The following is a 17,861-nucleotide window of genomic DNA, read 5'->3' as shown; positions in this document are numbered from 1 at the left end:
GTTATAACTTTCCTGGTGTTCTGCTCCCCATTTAACTTGCCTTGACTTCTTATACTAAAGAAAAATAAATCTCCAAAAGTATGGTCTTGCTGAGTTCATTGACTGAAAGTGCCTGCCTCCTTTACTTCCATTCATCCACCCAGTCCCACACAAGTACAGACATGTGATGGCATTTGAGAAACATTTTTTGATAATGATTTTTTTTTAAAGCTGTAGCTTAAAGGAATTTAAATTAAGCTTCCAGTAAAATTAAAGGAAGAAAAACAAGAGAAACAGTTTCATATCTGTGGAAGCTCAAGAAAACTTTGGTTATGTTCATATGAAAATATTTAAGGCTTCAGTCAAGGAAAATAATATACTGGAAAATGTGTATGTCGGGGGAAGGCATAGAGTGAGAGCATGAGAGCTAAAAGGATAATTAAGACAACAGGTGCAGGAATGAGGAGAGAGATGAAAGGAGAGGGAACCATGTGGCAAATTCTAGGGCGAAGGTTGGTTGGTAAAGTTCAATTCATGGAACGTGCTCTGCTGTTAACTTGGGTTGTGGTAAATACGTTAAAACCTGTCATAAATGGTCCTCAAAATGTTGTTCAGCAGTGAGATATACTTATTAAACTTTCAGTTGTTTCATAGTCAAATTGAAAGAGTCATTATTTTTATCTTTTAGTGGCTGGTGCCAGGGTAGTGTCTCCTAGCAGAGTCAGATGAAATAAAACTCATTTTGTTTCCTGAGTCACAGATGAATTTTGACACTTACGAGTCTGTCTTCGACATCAACCAAACAGTAATATCTAGAAGTACCTCACATAATAACCTAGTCTTGTAGAATGGATCGAGAGGCAGAAGTACAGTTAGACACGACATCTTGATATAAAAGGGCAGTACGCTTTATGTTCTGCCTTATTCTGAATTTATCAAAGATATCTCTGCTTTCTAATGTACAAAGACCATGACTTTATAGAAATTAGGTAAGATACGTCAATGACTTCAGAACATTTATACTTCATAATTTAGAATCAGATTGTAAAGAAAATACCTAAGAAAGCATGTATCTCTCTCTCCTTTCCAAGACATTTCAGCTCCAGGTCATTTACAGAGTCATGTTGCATGGTTAGCGAATGCACTGACCTATAGGCACTGTATAGCAAGGGACAAGTGATGATCTTGATCACTGTTTCAAATTGGTGAGATTCCTGAGGCAAACATTTCCCATAGGCATGCACTGTAAGTCACTTGGAAAGGGCAGGGAAAACTAATTATTTTACCTAGGGGAAGACAGGGTAGTGAATATTGAGAACAGTAATGTGATTTATAAATAGCAGTGTGTTGACACCACTTTACTAAATGAACTTTCTTCAATATCCTATTGAATGGCATACAGAGATTTTTCAAAATAGTATTATATGTCTACCTACTATGTGTCAGACACCTGAGATACAGATTAAATAAGATATACTTCTTGTCATTGATAAACTCTCACTTTTAAAGAGGAAGGCAGATATGGAAGAAGATAATGTTCAATAAGGAATATGAAGAAAATATTCTGGGAGCTACATGAATTCTATTGGAGATACGCTTCCCAAAGGAAGTGATATATAACTATGTTATTAGCTTGCAATTTAAAATGAGGAAACATTGTTCATCACTACTAGAAAACTATCTCATGTTATTCTAATGGCAATTTGATATAGTGAAGTTTAGCAATAGCCCTGGTATGCTGAAAGTTCCTTGTTTGATTTAGAATTTCAGGTTTATTTTTCCCAATTATAAATTTGCCCTAAAACTGTGTGTTTCATAGTAATCTTAATTATTATTCTACCATTAGATGATTATAAGTACTTGAAGTAAGAGTTGAATGACACACCTCAAGTTTCAAGAAAATAAAAAAACAACCTTGCTAGATAGAATGAGGAACAAAAAAATGGAATTGACTATATAGACAGTACAGTCAAGGTATAAAGTTATGGGAACTCTCATTATTGTTGATAAGAGTATAAAATGATATAACCTTAATGTATTCATTAATTCAACAGAGATTTAGTGAGTGCTTACAGTGTGCTCAAGATACAAGGAACAAAACAAAGGTCCACTCTCATAGAGCTTATTACATTACTCATAGAGGGAGGAGAAGACAGATAATCAAATGTATTCATGACATAGGTATAGTGGGTGACTGTTGGGCTGCTATCTTACATAGGGAGGGTAGTCAGGGAAGGCTTCTCTGATAAGGAGACTTTTTGACCAGCAAGTAAGGAAGCCTGGCATGTGGTTACCTGGAGGAAGAACATTCAAGGTAGAGAGCAGTGAGAGCAAGATTTCTCAGCCGCAGCACTATTGACATTTTGGACATAGTAGTTCTTTGTTATGGGTGCCATCGTGCACCTTGTAAGGTAGTTAGCCACATCCTTGGCCTCTATCCTGCTTCCCAGGTGGCACAGTGGTAGAGAATTGCTTGCCAATGTAGGAGATACAGGTTTTATCCTGTGGAACTGGGTGGGATCTCCTAGAAAGTAAATGAGAAGACTGGTTGAGGCTTGGGCACTCCAGTCGTCAGAGATGAAAGGAAGCGAATAAAGGAGACAGAAAACAAATATCCAGGACACAAAGGTTTTATCTGAAGATGGTCATAGGCAGTAACTCCATTTGTAAGAATCTATCCTAAGAGAATAAGTGAAACAGTACACAGAGATATATGTATCAGGGTCTTTGTTACAGTGTTGCTTACGAGGGGACACTTGGAGACAATTTATTAATGAATGTTCATCAGCTGGATTCAGTTTAATCAAATTACTGTGAAATCTATATAATGTTAAGGACAATAAAAGCATTATGTATGTATTGTTTAATCGCTGTCATATCTGACTTTTTTGTGACCCCATGTACTGTGTAGCCTGCCATGTTCCTCTGTCCATGGAATTTCCCAGGCAAGAATACTGCAGTGGGGTGCCATTTCCTACTCCTGGAGATCTTACCAAGCCAGGGATCAAACCCAAGTCCCTAGCACTGGCAAATGATTCTTTACCACTGAGCCACCAGGAAGCCTGTTATGTATCTATACATGTTAATAAAAAAATTACTTATTTAAACATTTTAGTCCCATTTTGATAAAAAAAAAAAGATATCCATCCTATTTAAAGAATGAAAGGACACGTGCTTATATATTGATAGTGCCTCTGATTGGGTATTGGATAATGGTCAATATTTTGTTTCTTATTTCTCTGTGTAAACAAAAAAGTTATTATTACAATAATAAGAAATTCAAAATATTGCAAATAGGTTAAAAAAAAACAATTGCACAAATACAGGGAGAGATCTGGCAGCAGGAAAGGTGAAAAAGACCTAGATATATTTTCATTAAGTGTGGTTTAGAGTTGCCAAATATTATTGCTAATTGGAGTACATTGTTTAGAACAAAAGGGAACATAATTTTATACTCCCAGATCTCCTGGAGACAGGAATGGCTGCCCACTACAGTATTTTGGCCTGGAGAATTCCATGGACTGTGTAATCCATGGAGTTGCAAAGAGTTGGACACGACTGAGTGACTTTCACTTCACTAGACAGGCTTAATTTCTCAATCAGAATTCTGTACAGACCTGAAATCATATTACATGAGGAAGAGGTACAAGAGCCCTGGATGTTCTGGGCCAAAGAAAAGTCAGTCACAATGGAAACCAGACTTCCACTTTCAAAGATAGGCAGGAGTATGATGAATAAGTGACATTAAACCTTATTGTAGTGTTTCAAATACACAGGGTCAGACAAGAACCATCTGCATCAGAATTACAAGTTTTTATTAAAATAGTTGATTTCTGGCCCCAACTCAGGCCAACAGAATCAGAATCTCTGGGAAACAGGCAAAGAATATGTTTCTTCTCCCCACCCTTCCACATCCCCCATCCCCTGCCAAAAGCAAGGCACTCTAAGATCTCTTCTCATAAGAACCCAAGTTCAAGAATTACTGTAAATAATTTGAGAGTAACTCACCAGACAACAAAAATTCTGATGCATTTTTTTTCTCTCTCAAATAATAGATCATTTAATTCTGTGCTTAGTGTGAGTCAAACACTACTCTACACATTTCATCTGCATTAATTCATTTAATCCTTCCAACCCTGAGGTAGGTACTATCATTAATCCTCATTGTATAGCTAAACAGAAGCATGGAAAGATTAAGTAACATGATCAAGGACACAAAGTGGTGGTTATACAAAAAATTCTTAGATGGAATGAAAGTCTTCTGCTCCGTAACATCAGGACCATAAATTAAGGATCAAATCCTGTGAATGTTTGGAGTCTTTATGCCTCAGCTAGACAAAAGTGCAGAGATTTCAGAGCAGTGGTTTCAGACTACGGAGCACATACTGAGTTATATGGACACTTTCCAGAAGACCACAGCACGGAATCGATTTCTTGATCTTCAACTTCTCGGGTTCACCTAGGGGTGTATGGGTAACAAAATGACAATTTTAATTACTGGTTTTGGGGAAGTCTCCTTTCAGTTCAGTTCAGTTGCTCAGTCGTGTCCGACTCTTTGCAACCCCATGAATTGCAGCACGCCAGGCCTCCCTGTCCATCACCAACTCTGGGAGCTCACTCAAACTCATGTCCATCGAGTCGGTGATGCCATCCAGCCATCTCATCCTCAGTCATCCCCTTCTCCTTCTGCCCCCAATCCCTCCCAGCATCAGGGTCTTTTCCAATGAGTCAACTCTTCGCATGAGGTGGCCAAAGTATTGGAGTTTCAGCTTTAGCATCACCCCTTCCAAAGAACACCCAGGGCTGATCTCCTTTAGGATGGACTGGTTGGATCTCCTTGCAGTCCAAGGGACTCTCAAGAGTCTTCTCCAACACCACAGTTCAAAAGCATCAATTCTTTGGCATTCAGCTTTCTTCACAGTCCAACTCTCACATCCATACATGACCACAGGAAAAACCACAGCCTTGACTAGATGGACCTTTGTTGGTAAAGTTATGTCTCTGCTTTTGAATATGCTATCTAGGTTGGTCATAACTTTCCTTCCAAGGAGTAAGGGTCTTTTAATTTCATGGCTGCAGTCACCATCTGCAGTGATTTTGGAGCCCAAAAAAATAAAGTCTGACACTGTTTCCACTGTTTCCCCATCTATTTCCCATGAACTGATGGGACCAGATGCCATGACCTTAGTTTTCTGAGTGTTGAGCTTTAAGCCAACTTTTTCACTCTCCACTTTCACTTTCATCAAGAGGCTTTTTAGTTCCTCTTCACTTTCTGCCATAAGGGTGGTGTCATCTGCATATCTGAGGTTATTGATATTTCTCCTGGCCATCTTGATTCCAGCTTGTGTTTCTTCCAGTCCAGCATTTCTCATGATGTACTCTGCATAGACGTTAAATAAGCAGTGTGACAATATACAACCTTGACATACTCCTTTTCCTATTTGGAACCAGTCTGTTGTTCCATGTCCAGTTCTAACTGTTGCTTCCTGACCTGCATATCAGTTTCTCAAGAGGCAGGTCAGGTGGTCTGGTATTCCCATCTCTTTCAGAATTTTCCACAGTTTATTGTGATCCACACAGTCAAAGGCTTTGGCATAGTCAATAAAGCAGAAATAGATGTTTTTCTGGAATTCTCTTGCTTTTTTGATGATGCAGCAGCGGATGTTGGCAATTTGCTCTCTGGTTCCTCTGCCTTTTCTAAAACCAGCTTGATTAGTTAAATCACTCCATGATTTTATAGGATCATTCTTCCCTGCTATACATATTTTATTAAAATGTCAGTCTCTGGCCTATGGTCAGGTAATACCATATCCTTCAGAGGATACTCTAAGTTGGGTCTTAGACTACTGCAGTGAACCCGATATAATTTTATTTATGTATTTCTGGCTGTGCTGGGCCTTCGTTGCTGTGCAGGCTTTTCTGTAGTTGCAGCAAGTGGGGGCTACTATCCAGTCGTGGTGCATGGGGTTCTCATTGCGGTGGCTTCTCTTGTTGCGGAGCCTGGGCTCTAGGGCGCTTGGGCTTCAGTAGTTGCTGTACCTGGGCTCTAGAGCACAGGCTCAATGGTTGTAGTGCATGGGCTTAGTTGCTCCGTGGCATGTGGGACCCTCCAGAATCAGGGATTGAACAAAACTGTGTCTCTTGCATTGGCAGGGAGAGTCTTTCCCACTGAGCCACCAGGAAAGCCCTAATCCAGATATTATAAATTAAATAAGTTACATGGAGTTTTCAGTTTTATAGTGCATCTAAAAGGTATGTTTAGGGAATTCTCTGGTGGTCCAGTGGTTAGGACTCTGCATGTTCACTGTCAAAGGTCTGGTTTCAATCCCTGGTTGGCGAAATAAAATCCAGCAAGGTGGGTGATGCAGCCAAAAAAAAAAAAAGGTATGTGTACAGCATACTGTAGTGTACAAAAGCATTGTCTTTAAAAATGTACATACCTTAATTTAAAAATATTTCATTGCTAAAAATAATAGGTTATTGTTGGAAAAAAATGCTGAGCATTCAGTGAGTGGTACTCTTTTTTTCTGGTGGAGAGTCTTGTCTTGATAGCTGTTGACTGCTCTATCAGGTTGGTGCTTGCTCAAGGTTGGGGCAGCTGTGGCAATTTCTTAAAATAAGACAGCAGTGAAATTTGCCATATGGATCAATTCTTCATTTCATGAATAATTTCTCTGTAACATATAATGCTGTTTGACAGCATTTTACCCACAGGAGAACTTCTTTCAAAACTGGAGTCAAGCCTCTCAAACCTGGCTGCTGTTTAATAAACTCAATTTACATAATATCCTAATATTCTAAATCCTTTGTCATTTTAACAATTGGTTGTCTGCCACTTTACATGTGTGCTATTTGTGACACCCCAAAACAATTACAATAGCAACATCAAAGATCAGTGATCACAGATCACTGTAACAAATATAATACTACTAATGAAAAAGTATGGAATGTTTTGAGAATTTCTACAATGTGACAGACACATGAAGTGAGCAGGTGGCATTGGAACAATGTTGCTGATAGATTTGCTAGATGCAGGGTTGCCACAAACCTTCAATTCATAAAAAAAGGCAGTTATTTCGGAAGCTCAATAAAACTGAGATATGCTTGTATATAGATTGGTCTGGTCAGAGTGACTTGTCTCTTTCATTCCCAACAACAGTCAAGAAATGAATAGCTCTTGAGAGAGTGACCTTGTAGGCCAAGGAAGCCTCAAACACTCCAAAATGGCTCATCTCCATCCCATATTTAAAGGTAAACAAATTTTTTTTCAACTCTTCAATTACTTATTTCTTAGATGTATCATTGGCTGGAAGGAAGATCATATTTGAATAGAAAAAGCAGTGTATTTACTGGTGATGGTGTTTCTTTTTAATTTGGGGAGGGGATTATTGGATACAATAAATAAAATCAGGACTTCCCTGGTGGCCCAGTGACTAAGACTCTGTACTCCAATGCAGGGGGCCCAGTTTCGATCACTGTTCAAGGAACTAGATCCCACATACCACAACTAAAGATCCTGAATTCCACAGCTAAGACCCAGCACAGTCAAATAAATAAATAAATATTAAAAATAAATAAAATCAAAGTTAAATATTTTTATAGAATTTCTTTCAGGTAAGGTATAAATAAATCAAGAAGGTAATTACAACTTGTCAAGTTATATAATATTTTAATTCAAATTATAATTTGAATATAATTCAATTCTTATTTCATCGTATTAAATATTTCCTACTCTTATTAAAAAAATAAAATTATCTGCTGGTTACTAGGTCAATTAGAATTTAGCAATATATATTTTTGTTTCATTAAATACACAGGAGGAGTTTGACCACGATCTGCCAAAATAAATGTATTTATTTTTGATTTTTGCATGTATTCTTAATAGTCTGCAAAGTCCAATGCCAAAATTTGATACATGTCAACATATACAGTAGTTTTCCCAATCCACCATTTTGCTTTCTGCGTTTCAGTTACCTGGAATCAACTCTGATTCAAAAACATTTAAGTATAAAATTAATAGAAATAAATAATTTTGCCTTTTATTTCAGGAAAAAACCCAAAAGTCATCTGATGGGAACTCCCTTGACTCCTGATCATCAAATGTACACATGTGGGTACCCGTATCCTTTTCTTCCTTCCTGTTATCAAAGGTCAATCTTTCCCTCTGTGCAATAATACTGATTCCATCTCCTCTTACCTTCTTAGAAAACTTATAGCAACCACTCTGCCTTTTCTGTTCTAGTGTCAACACCTTCTGTTTGTGGGACAAGTTACTTAACCTCCCTGTGCCTTATTATTCTCTTTTGGGAAACAGAGAGAATAGAACATTCCACACAATGTGGCTGTGAGAATTAAAGGAGTGCTGAAAACAGTGTCTGTCACAGAGCATGTACAATGAAATCTACCTATTGTTTTCATGTTTCCATTAGCATTTATACATATTAGTCTTCTTCCTCATCTAGTTACCCCACCTTCTCTTTAGAGTCCCAAGTCTTCAAATAGTTTTCTATTATAAAAGTTTCTATTATAAATGGTCTTCTGTCTACTGTAATGAGGCTTCAGCATCTAGAATTCCTTCTTCCATGACCTCCATGCACTAAATCTAATAAATCTAATGAATACTGGATAGATCTCATTTTAGTTGACTTTGCAGCACTCAACAAGTGTAATTTTCATCCTTTTTGAGTTCTATTCCCTTGGTTAAATGGTACCAAAATCCCTCGTCCTCCTCCACCATATTCTTTCAAGTCTTTGGGGCATCCTCTCTTCTACCCAAATTTCAGATGTTAAGAGTTCTTTGAGGCTCTTTCTTCTAGGTATTTCCTCTCCCTGTACGATCCCATGGCTTCATTTACCACTTGCAGCAGATACTGTAAACTTGGTAGTCGCTGCCAGCTAGCTAGCTTTTCCTTCTTCCATCATGCAGGCTGTAAAATGAAATACTGGATTTTCAAGCTTTCTTTGAGGCTTAAAGGAGGCCATGTGACAGAGTTTTGGGTAATGAGACCAAATGTAAAATTAGGATTTCTGGAAAGTTTTTGCTTTCCTGATAAGAGAACAGTTGAGGGAACTGGTTTTTTCCTACTTCTTCATGCCTGAAACTTGTAATGCTAAATATCCAGCAGTTTTCTTTTCCCCATAAGGCAAAGAGCTAGCATACTAAGAATTGCTTTCATATTAACCCTTCCAGCCGAGAATGTTCTTCTGTGCTTTAGATTCAAACCACTGCTTACTTAACAACTCCTTTTGGTTACCTCTCAGGTACCTCAGGCTGGGCACTTCTAAAATAGTACCTGTGGGCTTCCCTGGTGGCTCAGTGGTTAAGAATCTGCCTGCCAATGCAGGGGACACGAGTTCAACCCCTGGTCTGGGAAGATCCCACATGCCTTGGGGCAACTAAACTCATATGCCATAGCTACTGAGCCCTGTGCTCTAGAGTCCGCACTTCTTCGCAACGAGAGAAGCCACCACAATGAGAAGCTTGTGCCCTGCAACAAAGAGGAGCCTCTGCTCATGCCAACTAGAGAAGGCCTGTTAGCATCAACAAAGAGCCAGTGCAGCAAAACATAAATCTTTAAAAAAAAACAACATAGTACCTGTCACTATTGACTCTACTTCCCTCTGGCCCTCCTTTAAATGATCCCTATCTTGGTGAATGGCACAGCACCAGTTTACCCACTTGTGCAAATCACAAATTTGGAGACGGCTCTAATACTATCTTCTCTCCCATACCCATCAACCAAGTATTATTTATTTTTGGCTACGCTGGGTCTTAGTTGTGGCACTCGGGATCTTGTTGAGGTATGTAGGCTTTGTAGTTGTGGTGTGCAAGCTTAGCTGCCCCAAGGCATGTGGAATCCTAGTTCCCTGACTAAGGATTGAACCCTTGTGCCCTGCATTGGAAATCAGATTCTTAACCACTGGATCACTCAGGAAGTCCCTCAACCAGTCTTGTGTTTTTTTTCTTTCTACCTGTAAAATAACCTTAGAATGGGCTCTCCATTTCTTTCCTTTTACCTTTCTCCAAACTATCATCATCTTTCTGGATTAATATTAATAACCCTCAGTTGTCCCTATCTCCAATCTATTCTCTACAGATTAGAGTATTTTAAAATACAACCCGATTGTCTTGCTTCCACACTTAGAAGCTTTCCATTGCTTTTGGGGAAATCCGCTGGAAAAGGGAATCGCCAGTATTCTGGCCTAGAGAATTCTATACAGTCCATGGGGTCACAAAGAGTTGGACATGACTGAGCAACTTTTAGTTTCACACAATTTTTAATGAGCACTGTGCCACAAAACTCCAGTAGTGGCCTTAGGGTTTAATTTTTTGTTGGATCATCAAATGTCTTATATAGTAACAAGTAGTTGCTAGCACTGATTCAGCTGCTCAACAATGCCACCAGGGACCCAGACCTTTTTTTTTACTCTGTCATTTTCAATGCCTTGGCTTTTGCTTTTTGCCTATAGATTTATTATTTTGAAATCGGGGCTGCTTCTCCAGATACTGTCCCTGTACTCAAGGCAGACTGAAGAGCGAAGTGGGGCATATAAGATACTGAGAGTGCTCTGCCCATATTCCCTAGATCTTATCACTTCATGCACAGAGGCCAAACTCCCAACTGCTAGCACCTGCATTTCTATGTTTGAGGCTGTCTTTGCTGCTCACACCCCTTCCTCCTAACAACAATCAATCAGTGACTAGAGGAAGAAGATATAAATACCTAGCTTCCTTGTCCCTCAGGAAGAATGATTTTAAGACATGTTTTATACTGGTTTGTAGTTTCCCAGTGCAATCAAGCTCCAGTTACCCTTGGGAGTAAAGAGCTTAATGTTAATATTTCTTTACTGATTAGTAGCCCCTCCCCCAAATTTCCTTCTCACTTTTCAGTATCCTGTGTTTCTTGGGTGTTTCTTGGGATGACGCCAAAATAAATTCTCTCCATTTGTGTCCTTTTTTAAGGGCCTGCTTTTGGGGGAATCCAATCCAAGACAGGACATCACCATCTTTCCTTCTTCTTGTCTTTAAACCAGACAGTTGGTGCTGTGGTGTAAAGTTGGTGCTATGGTGGCCATCTTACAACTAGATTACAAGCCAATATACAGAAGTTAGAAAGAATCAAAGAGCTTGGGTCCATACCCTTGAGTCACTGACCTATCTATCGGCCCTGACCTAGCTACTGTTGTCTGTTACAAGAGGAAAACAAGGCCTATTTGCTTAAGCCATTTACTCTGAAAAAAATTTTACTTGCAGTCTAATGCATACTGATACAAATAAACAAATAAAATAATTATAGGAAGAGCTACAGTGGAAATAGGGCTGTGATAAAATATTACAGGGGAGTTTTTTAGATGGTGTGTAGGTTGAAACCTCGAGGATAAGAAGTTAGCTATTTCAGAATTAGAAAGCATGTCCTAGAAAGAAACATTCACCAAGAACCAGAGCAGGACGTTTTTGTTAGAAAGCACACTAGTGTGGCTGGAATGTAACAGCAACAGTGATGTTAAAAACAGGATAGGTGGGGAAGGCCCAAGTAGAGTTTATTCTAAATGTAATAGGAAATACTGAAGAGATCTAAGTAGGGAGGTGATATAATCCAATTTATGATAGCAGTTTAAGAACCAAACAGTAGTTTGCTGAATTAATGTACAAAGCACTGATCTAGGTGCTGTGGAGAGAAAACAACAGCATACCAGCCTTCTAAGAATGGTCTTAAGTTTCACAAAATGACAGTGAGTGTGGGTGTGAGGGAGAAGAATACATTTTGTAATAACTGTTTTCGGATAGTAATACCAGGCTTTAACCCCAAACTCCAGAGACAGAAATCCTGTGTTCAATAAGTGCAATCAGAATGCTGCTGCTGCTGCTAAGTCACTTCAGTCGTGTCCGACTCTGTGTGACCTCATAGACAGGAGCCCACGAGGCTCCCCCGTCCCTGGGATTCTCCAGGCAAGAACACTGGAGTTGGTTGCCATTTCCTTCTCCAATGCAGGAAAGTGAAAAGTGAGAGTGAAGTTGCTCAGTCGTGTCCAACTCTTAGCGATCCCATGGACTGCAGCCTACCAGGCTCCTCCGTCCATGGGATTTTCCAGGCAGAATGCTAAGAAGAGCAAATAATTTCCATGGCAATATTAATTTTCCAAGTTGTTTATGTGGGCTGGCTTTCAGGCAAGTACCTAGGAATATACCACACATACACTACAAACTCAAGAATTAGAAATTTCAAAGTAGATTGTATAATTTTACTGAAAGCATAATTCTACCACTAGATGGTGACATGTATACAAAATATTGAAGACAGTCAGTCATCTTTTATCAATCTAGCTGTAGAGGGTGTATGGTGATTGCTTATTATTGGTTTGAAAATTCAGATTTGCATGAGGAATTTAGGGGGTATTTTACCAGAGATTCAGCTTTATTCTTTTGGAATGCACATCCTTCAGATACATTCAAAGGTCTCTGTTGATACATTTAACAAGTGAGCACAGAAGAGTGAAGATTCTAGTTAGGAGGCAGGCAACCTTGTTTTATTGGCTTCTATGCTTTTCTCTCTTAAGCAACTGAAGTGGATAAAGGGATGGTGAACTACAGCCCATAGGCCAAATCTGGCCATTTTCACATTTTTGTATGGACTGTAGGCTAAGAATGGTTTTTACATTTTTAAGTGGTTGGAGAAAATCAAAACAAAAATAGTATTTTGTAACACATGAAAATATGAATATCAATTTTCAGTGTCCATTAAGTTAAAATTTTTATTGGAACACAGCCACACTTATTCTATGGTGTATCATCTATGGCTGCTTTTGTGCTAACAGAGTTGAATAGTTATGATGAGAGACTTGGACTGCCTGTGATGCCTAAAATATCATTTGGCTCATCACAGAAAAATCTGTTGAGAGCTAAAGTGATGACTGAAGCGCCATGATCATTCATGACAACAAATCTCTATAGATTCTCAAAAGCATTTTAAACTAAGCATCATTTCACATAATTTCTTAAACAATTGGGTGGCAATTGTTAAGCTATTTCTTTAAAGATCAGAGTGTGTCTTGTATATATCCTGCGTGTGCTAAGATGCTTCAGTCATGTCCAACTCTTTGTGACCCCATGGACTGTAGCCTGCCAGGCTCCTCTGTCCATGGGATTCTCGAGGCAAGAATACTGGAGTGGGTTGCCATTCCCTTCTCCAGGGGATCTTCCCTACTCAGGGATTGAACCCCTATCTCTTATGTCTCCTGCATTGCTGGGGAAGTTCTTTAGCACTAGAGGCACCTGGGATGTATTACACCCTAGTACTCTGCCTTTATGGTACTAGTTGTCCTCCTTTTCAAGAACTGTTATGGGCTCTCTGTGGTCAGAGAGAAACCATAGTGGACAGATTCGAAAATAACTATCAGTTAGCAATGTGTTTGGCTACAAGTAATGGAGATATAAGAGTGGCTTAAGGAAAAGGGGATTTATATTTTCTTGCATAATCAGTCTAGGGGTGGAAAGCTGCTCAAAGATGCATCAGGGTCCTACACCTTATTATCAACTTTATGGTTGGCTTTTGCCCTGTTGTGGTTTTGTTGTTTAAAAAAATCACAAACTAGATGCTTTATTAGAGCATCAAGATCATGTTTCAGGCAGAAAGAAAGGGTTAAGATGCAGGTCTGCTGAATTTGTCCTTTTTTTTAAAATTAGGAATGGGAAATTCTTTCTCAAAGACCTGTAACGAGTCCAAGCTTGCTCTGCTCGCCACAAGATAGGCCCATGAAAAGATGAGGTGTTTAGGCAAGGACTTTATTTGGAAAGCCACGGGCTGATGGAGAAGATGGAAAACTACAGTGTCAAATGACCATCTGGATGCGAGGATCTTTCACAGATCAGAGATAGGGGTAGGTGAAGAAACAAAGTAAAAAGGCCATTAATCTTGCAAATATCTCCTAGAATGGCAAGCTCTGAGGCAGTATGTGTGTTAATTTCTTCCTTCCTGCCATCTACAGGTGGACAGGGTTCTGAACAAAGGCACCTTAACAGTAAGGCAGAGGGGCAGGATTCTCTCAAGCAGGCCATTATGTATGATTAAGATAACAAAAGCAGAGAAAAGCAAGTCATCGAAACAGTTCCAACGTGGAGTCAGAATTGGCTTTTCCCTGCAACAGACATGCTCGGCAGATTTCTGCTTATATTTCATTGGCAAGAACTGAAAACAATAATAGTACTGGAGTAGGGTGCCATTGCCTTCTCCGCTGGGTAACCCCTAGAGAAACAATTACATAATGTTTAAAATTTTTTTATTTTATATTGCTGATTAACAGTGTTGTATTAGTTTCAGGTGTGATTCAATTATACATATACATGTATTTATTCTTTTTCAGATTCTTTTCCCACATATGTTATTACAGCATACTGAGCAGTGTTCATGACATTTTAAAGCAAACACAAAGAATCCCTGAGGCCTTCCTTTCACGTATCAAGATTCCTGAGTCTCAGCTGCCACCAGTAAAACAAACTAGGGTTTGGTAAGTTTCCCTGTAGGAAGAAAAGAGGGGGTGGGTGGGAATGGATATTGGATGGACAATGGCTGCTACAGGATCCAAAGTCTGCAGAAGCCCAAATTTTGTGGGAAAGCTGGGAAGAAGAGAAGACAATGGCAAAATAGTTACAGCTCCTAAGGATCACCTGCTCGGATGGAACAACTCAAAACAGGTTTAACAGAAACTTTACAGCATCAGCTTAAAGCGGCAGAAAGGCAAAGAAAACCGGCAAGGTGGTCCTCGAGTGAAGGGATGGTGTGATCTAACCTCGACAAAATCTGTAAAAAGAACTCCCACAAGGCCTCCAAAGCTCTCTGGCTATGGATTTCGAAGATGCTACTATGTAAACTGGACTTCTCAGTCATATCTCTAAAGGAACGTACTAGATACAGAAATCAGTGAGGACAGTATCAGTGCAGGCGAGGAAGATTTCCCCCACACTAGCTGGTTGTTACAATAACAAACTTCAGGTGAGTGGCCCCTTCCCTCCACCTGTTCTTCATTCTCCGCTCTCCGACTTAATTCCCATATTATTTGCTCTTCGCTGGGAAGCATACTACGCTATTTCAGGTGACATCTCTAAGGGTAATTCATAGGGGGCCCTCTGGCGGAAAGAGAAGAAGATGCCTTGGGACACTTCATTCCGCCATTTCTAGTCACATCAATGTTATCACTGCTCGAGGACACGCCCGCAGGTTAAGGCAGCCCGGGGCTGTTCCATTCTTCCAAAACCCCGCGGGGAGAAGGCTGCGTGTCCCCTCCTGGGCTGCGGCGTCGCTCCAGCCGGCTTCCCCGAACCCCAGCCTCCCGCAACCCCAAAGGCCTGAGTTCGGGTGAGGGGGACGGGACAAATGAGTACCAAGTCCCCCTGGGGGACCCAGAGTTAAAATGGCGAAGCGCAGGGGCGGAGGACAGGGCGGCGAGAGTGACCCGACGCTTGCTGGGCCTCCGGGCCCGCGGAGCGGCCTCGCTGGGCGACGCCGCGCAACCGCGACGCGCTCGGAGCTCCGCCATCTTCTCCAACTCACCCGGACTCCCCCCGCGGCCGCGCTGGCTTCGCGCTTCCCTTCCGGCCGCTGACAGAGATCCGGGCTGGGCGGGGTGGGCGAGCGCGCGGAGGGGGTGGACCGAGGGCGGGGAGGCCCGACGGAAGAGGAAAGGGAGGGCGGCGAGCCGGCCGCGGCGGGGTGTGGGGCGTGCGGCGTGAGTGCGGAGGGAGAGGTGGGAGGCGAAGAGAGGGAGGGAGGCGCAGGAATGAGAGCGCGAGGCCCTTCTCGTCGGCTCCCTCGCCCGGACGGAAAAAGCCGAGCGCAGCCCGAACGCTCTATTAAAATGGCGGCGGCGTCGGCGGTGGCCGCGGCGTCTGGTCGGTGAAGTGACTCTGCTGCTTCGCTCCCCACCCGCCCCCTCCCTCCCTCTCCCCTCCCCCCGTCCTCCCCCCCCCCTTCCCCGCCGCCGGCGCCTCCGCGCCCCTCCGGCCTGCGCACCTCCCCTCGCCCCCCTCCTCTCCCCCGCCCGCTCCGGGGACCGCCGGCCCCCTCCCCCATTCTCCAGCTCCCCGCCCCGTCCCCGCCGCCGCCCGCCCTCGTCGCCTCCCCGCCCCGCCGGCCGGCCGGCCCCCTCCTCCGCCTCTCTCCCCTCCCCCCCGCCGATCGGGATCAGTCAGTGCGATCCGAAGCGGGGGAGGGGGGGGGCGGCGGCCGAACGATGTGCGAGAACTGCGCAGACCTGGTGGAGGTGTTAAATGAAAGTAAGTAGCCGCGGCGGCGGCCTGTCGGGGTGTAGGGTTTGGGGTCCCCCCGCCGCTCTCCGGCCTCCCCGAGCTGCTGCGGCCTGCGGGAGGCGGCGGCCGAACCGGCCGGCGTGCGGGCCTAGCGCCCCGGGAAGGTGAGCGGTGGCGCGGCCGCCGCGGCGCCTCGGGCCCAGCCCGGCCCGGTTACCTGGGCGCCCTAGAGGGGCCCGCCGCGGAGCTCTGGCCAGGCCGGGCCTGAGCGCTGTCCGCTCTCGGAAAGTTTCCTCATTACAGGTGTCAATTAACGAAGGCACTAATGATCCTTCGCACCCTTCGCCCTGACGGGAAGGTGAGGCGAGGTGGGGTCCGAGTACCAATCTCTCCTCTGCAGTCCGAACGCTTCGACCCTCCGGCCGCCCTCTTTGGTTTTCAGCGTGCGGCCGAGGCCTCTTACCTGCTAATTTTCATTAAACTCCCTGGGAGGTGGTTGGTGGTTTTCCCCTCCCTTGGGGGTGTGTAGGTGTATTAAACCTTTCTGCCTGTCCTTAAATAGCTGAAAATGAGCTGTGATAGTGATAATTGGAACCCTTATATCTATTTTTTAAAAAAAATTAGTTAATGATGTCTCTTAGTGTACCAATCGTCGTTTTAATGATCAGTTCTCTTATATCAAGGAGAGCACTGTAGTACAGATACCATCCCGGGATAGTCATGGCCTGTCTCCTGGAATGAAAGGCCTTTATTTCGTATACTTTTGATTATTACAAAGCGTGTATTGCTGTTTTCTAGTTAGATTCCTTTAATTTATTTTACTCCTGACTCTTGTAAGATGGTATCTTAGCTTAAAGAAGCAAGGCATGTTGCAAGTTAACTATTTCTGGGCCCCAAGGCCTAGTTGGGCGAGGTGAATTAGATAAAAGATTAATTTACAAAAAGTTGAAGGTTGAGAAAATGTTCATTTACGAACGGCTTTTATGGATTTTGGATTTGTATTTTGTGTGTGGTATTTCGAAAGCCTGCCAAACTGTTTACTTTCTAATATTCTTTAAAACAACTTGATTATAAAATATATCGTCTAGTTTGTGTTTGAGTTTAATGAGCAAAGGCCATAATAAAAGTGGAAGGGTTCTAGTTTACTTTCACTTCTGTTTTCTTCCTGACAGGTGGAAGCAGGCTTTTGCACAAATTCAAACTATACTTTCCAGTATGTTTCATTCTAAATTTTCTTGGAATTTTAAGATTATTTGTATATATATAAATTTTATAATTGAAGGATAACTGGTTTATAGAATTTTGTGGTTTTCTCTCATACATCAACAAGAATCAGCCACAGGTACACCTTTGAGGTTATTTGTATATATTTTAAGATACTGTTATTTTTGGTGTAGGTGGTTTATGATACGATAAACTTAAGTCCTTAGTACTTATTTTAGTGAACTGTATTTTATATATCTCAGATGCAAGTTGTGGGATTATGGCTTGATTATTTTGAAATTGGAAAGGATAGCTTTGTTATTTTATATATTAGAAGAATGTACTTTTTAAATATTTTATTGAAGGATAATTGCTTTACAGAATTTTGTTGTAAGAGCCTGCTTTTAATAGTTATGTTTAAAAATTAAAAACTTCA

At 41.7% G+C, this 17,861-nt stretch overlaps 2 protein-coding genes across 8 annotated transcripts in view; one reads left to right on the top strand and one right to left on the bottom strand.

Moving 5' to 3' along the window:
• Window positions 1-3,773: 3,773 nt before the first annotated feature.
• Window positions 3,774-16,104, bottom strand: LOC139185789 (uncharacterized). Its single transcript, XM_070798856.1, has 2 exons — window positions 15,528-16,104; window positions 3,774-4,438 (listed from the first exon to the last, which is right to left on the bottom strand). Exons 1-2 carry the CDS (start codon window positions 16,044-16,046, stop codon window positions 4,421-4,423), a joined length of 537 nt encoding a protein of 178 aa, XP_070654957.1. The 5' UTR covers window positions 16,047-16,104; the 3' UTR covers window positions 3,774-4,420.
• Window positions 16,054-17,861, top strand: part of USP34 (ubiquitin specific peptidase 34) — a 240,420-nt gene continuing 238,612 nt past the window's right edge. For all 7 annotated transcript variants that reach the window (XR_011569295.1, XM_070798851.1, XM_019970352.2 and 4 more), the window contains exon 1: window positions 16,054-16,249. Coding sequence is in view for 6 of the 7 variants with exons in the window: in XM_070798851.1 (XP_070654952.1) it covers window positions 16,207-16,249 (43 nt within the window). In the remaining variant the exon portion in view is untranslated. The remainder of the gene's footprint in view (window positions 16,250-17,861) is intronic.

This window comes from Bos indicus, chromosome 11, assembly GCF_029378745.1.
Source record: "Bos indicus isolate NIAB-ARS_2022 breed Sahiwal x Tharparkar chromosome 11, NIAB-ARS_B.indTharparkar_mat_pri_1.0, whole genome shotgun sequence".
Classification (NCBI taxonomy): Eukaryota; Metazoa; Chordata; class Mammalia; order Artiodactyla; family Bovidae; genus Bos; species Bos indicus.
This window is presented reverse-complemented; position numbering and strand designations above follow the sequence as displayed.

Excerpts from the sequence above, each read along its gene's own strand:
- LOC139185789 (XM_070798856.1), bottom strand. The coding sequence starts at position 16,046 with ATGGGGGAGGGGGCCGGCGGTCCCCGGAGCGGGCGGGGGAGAGGAGGG.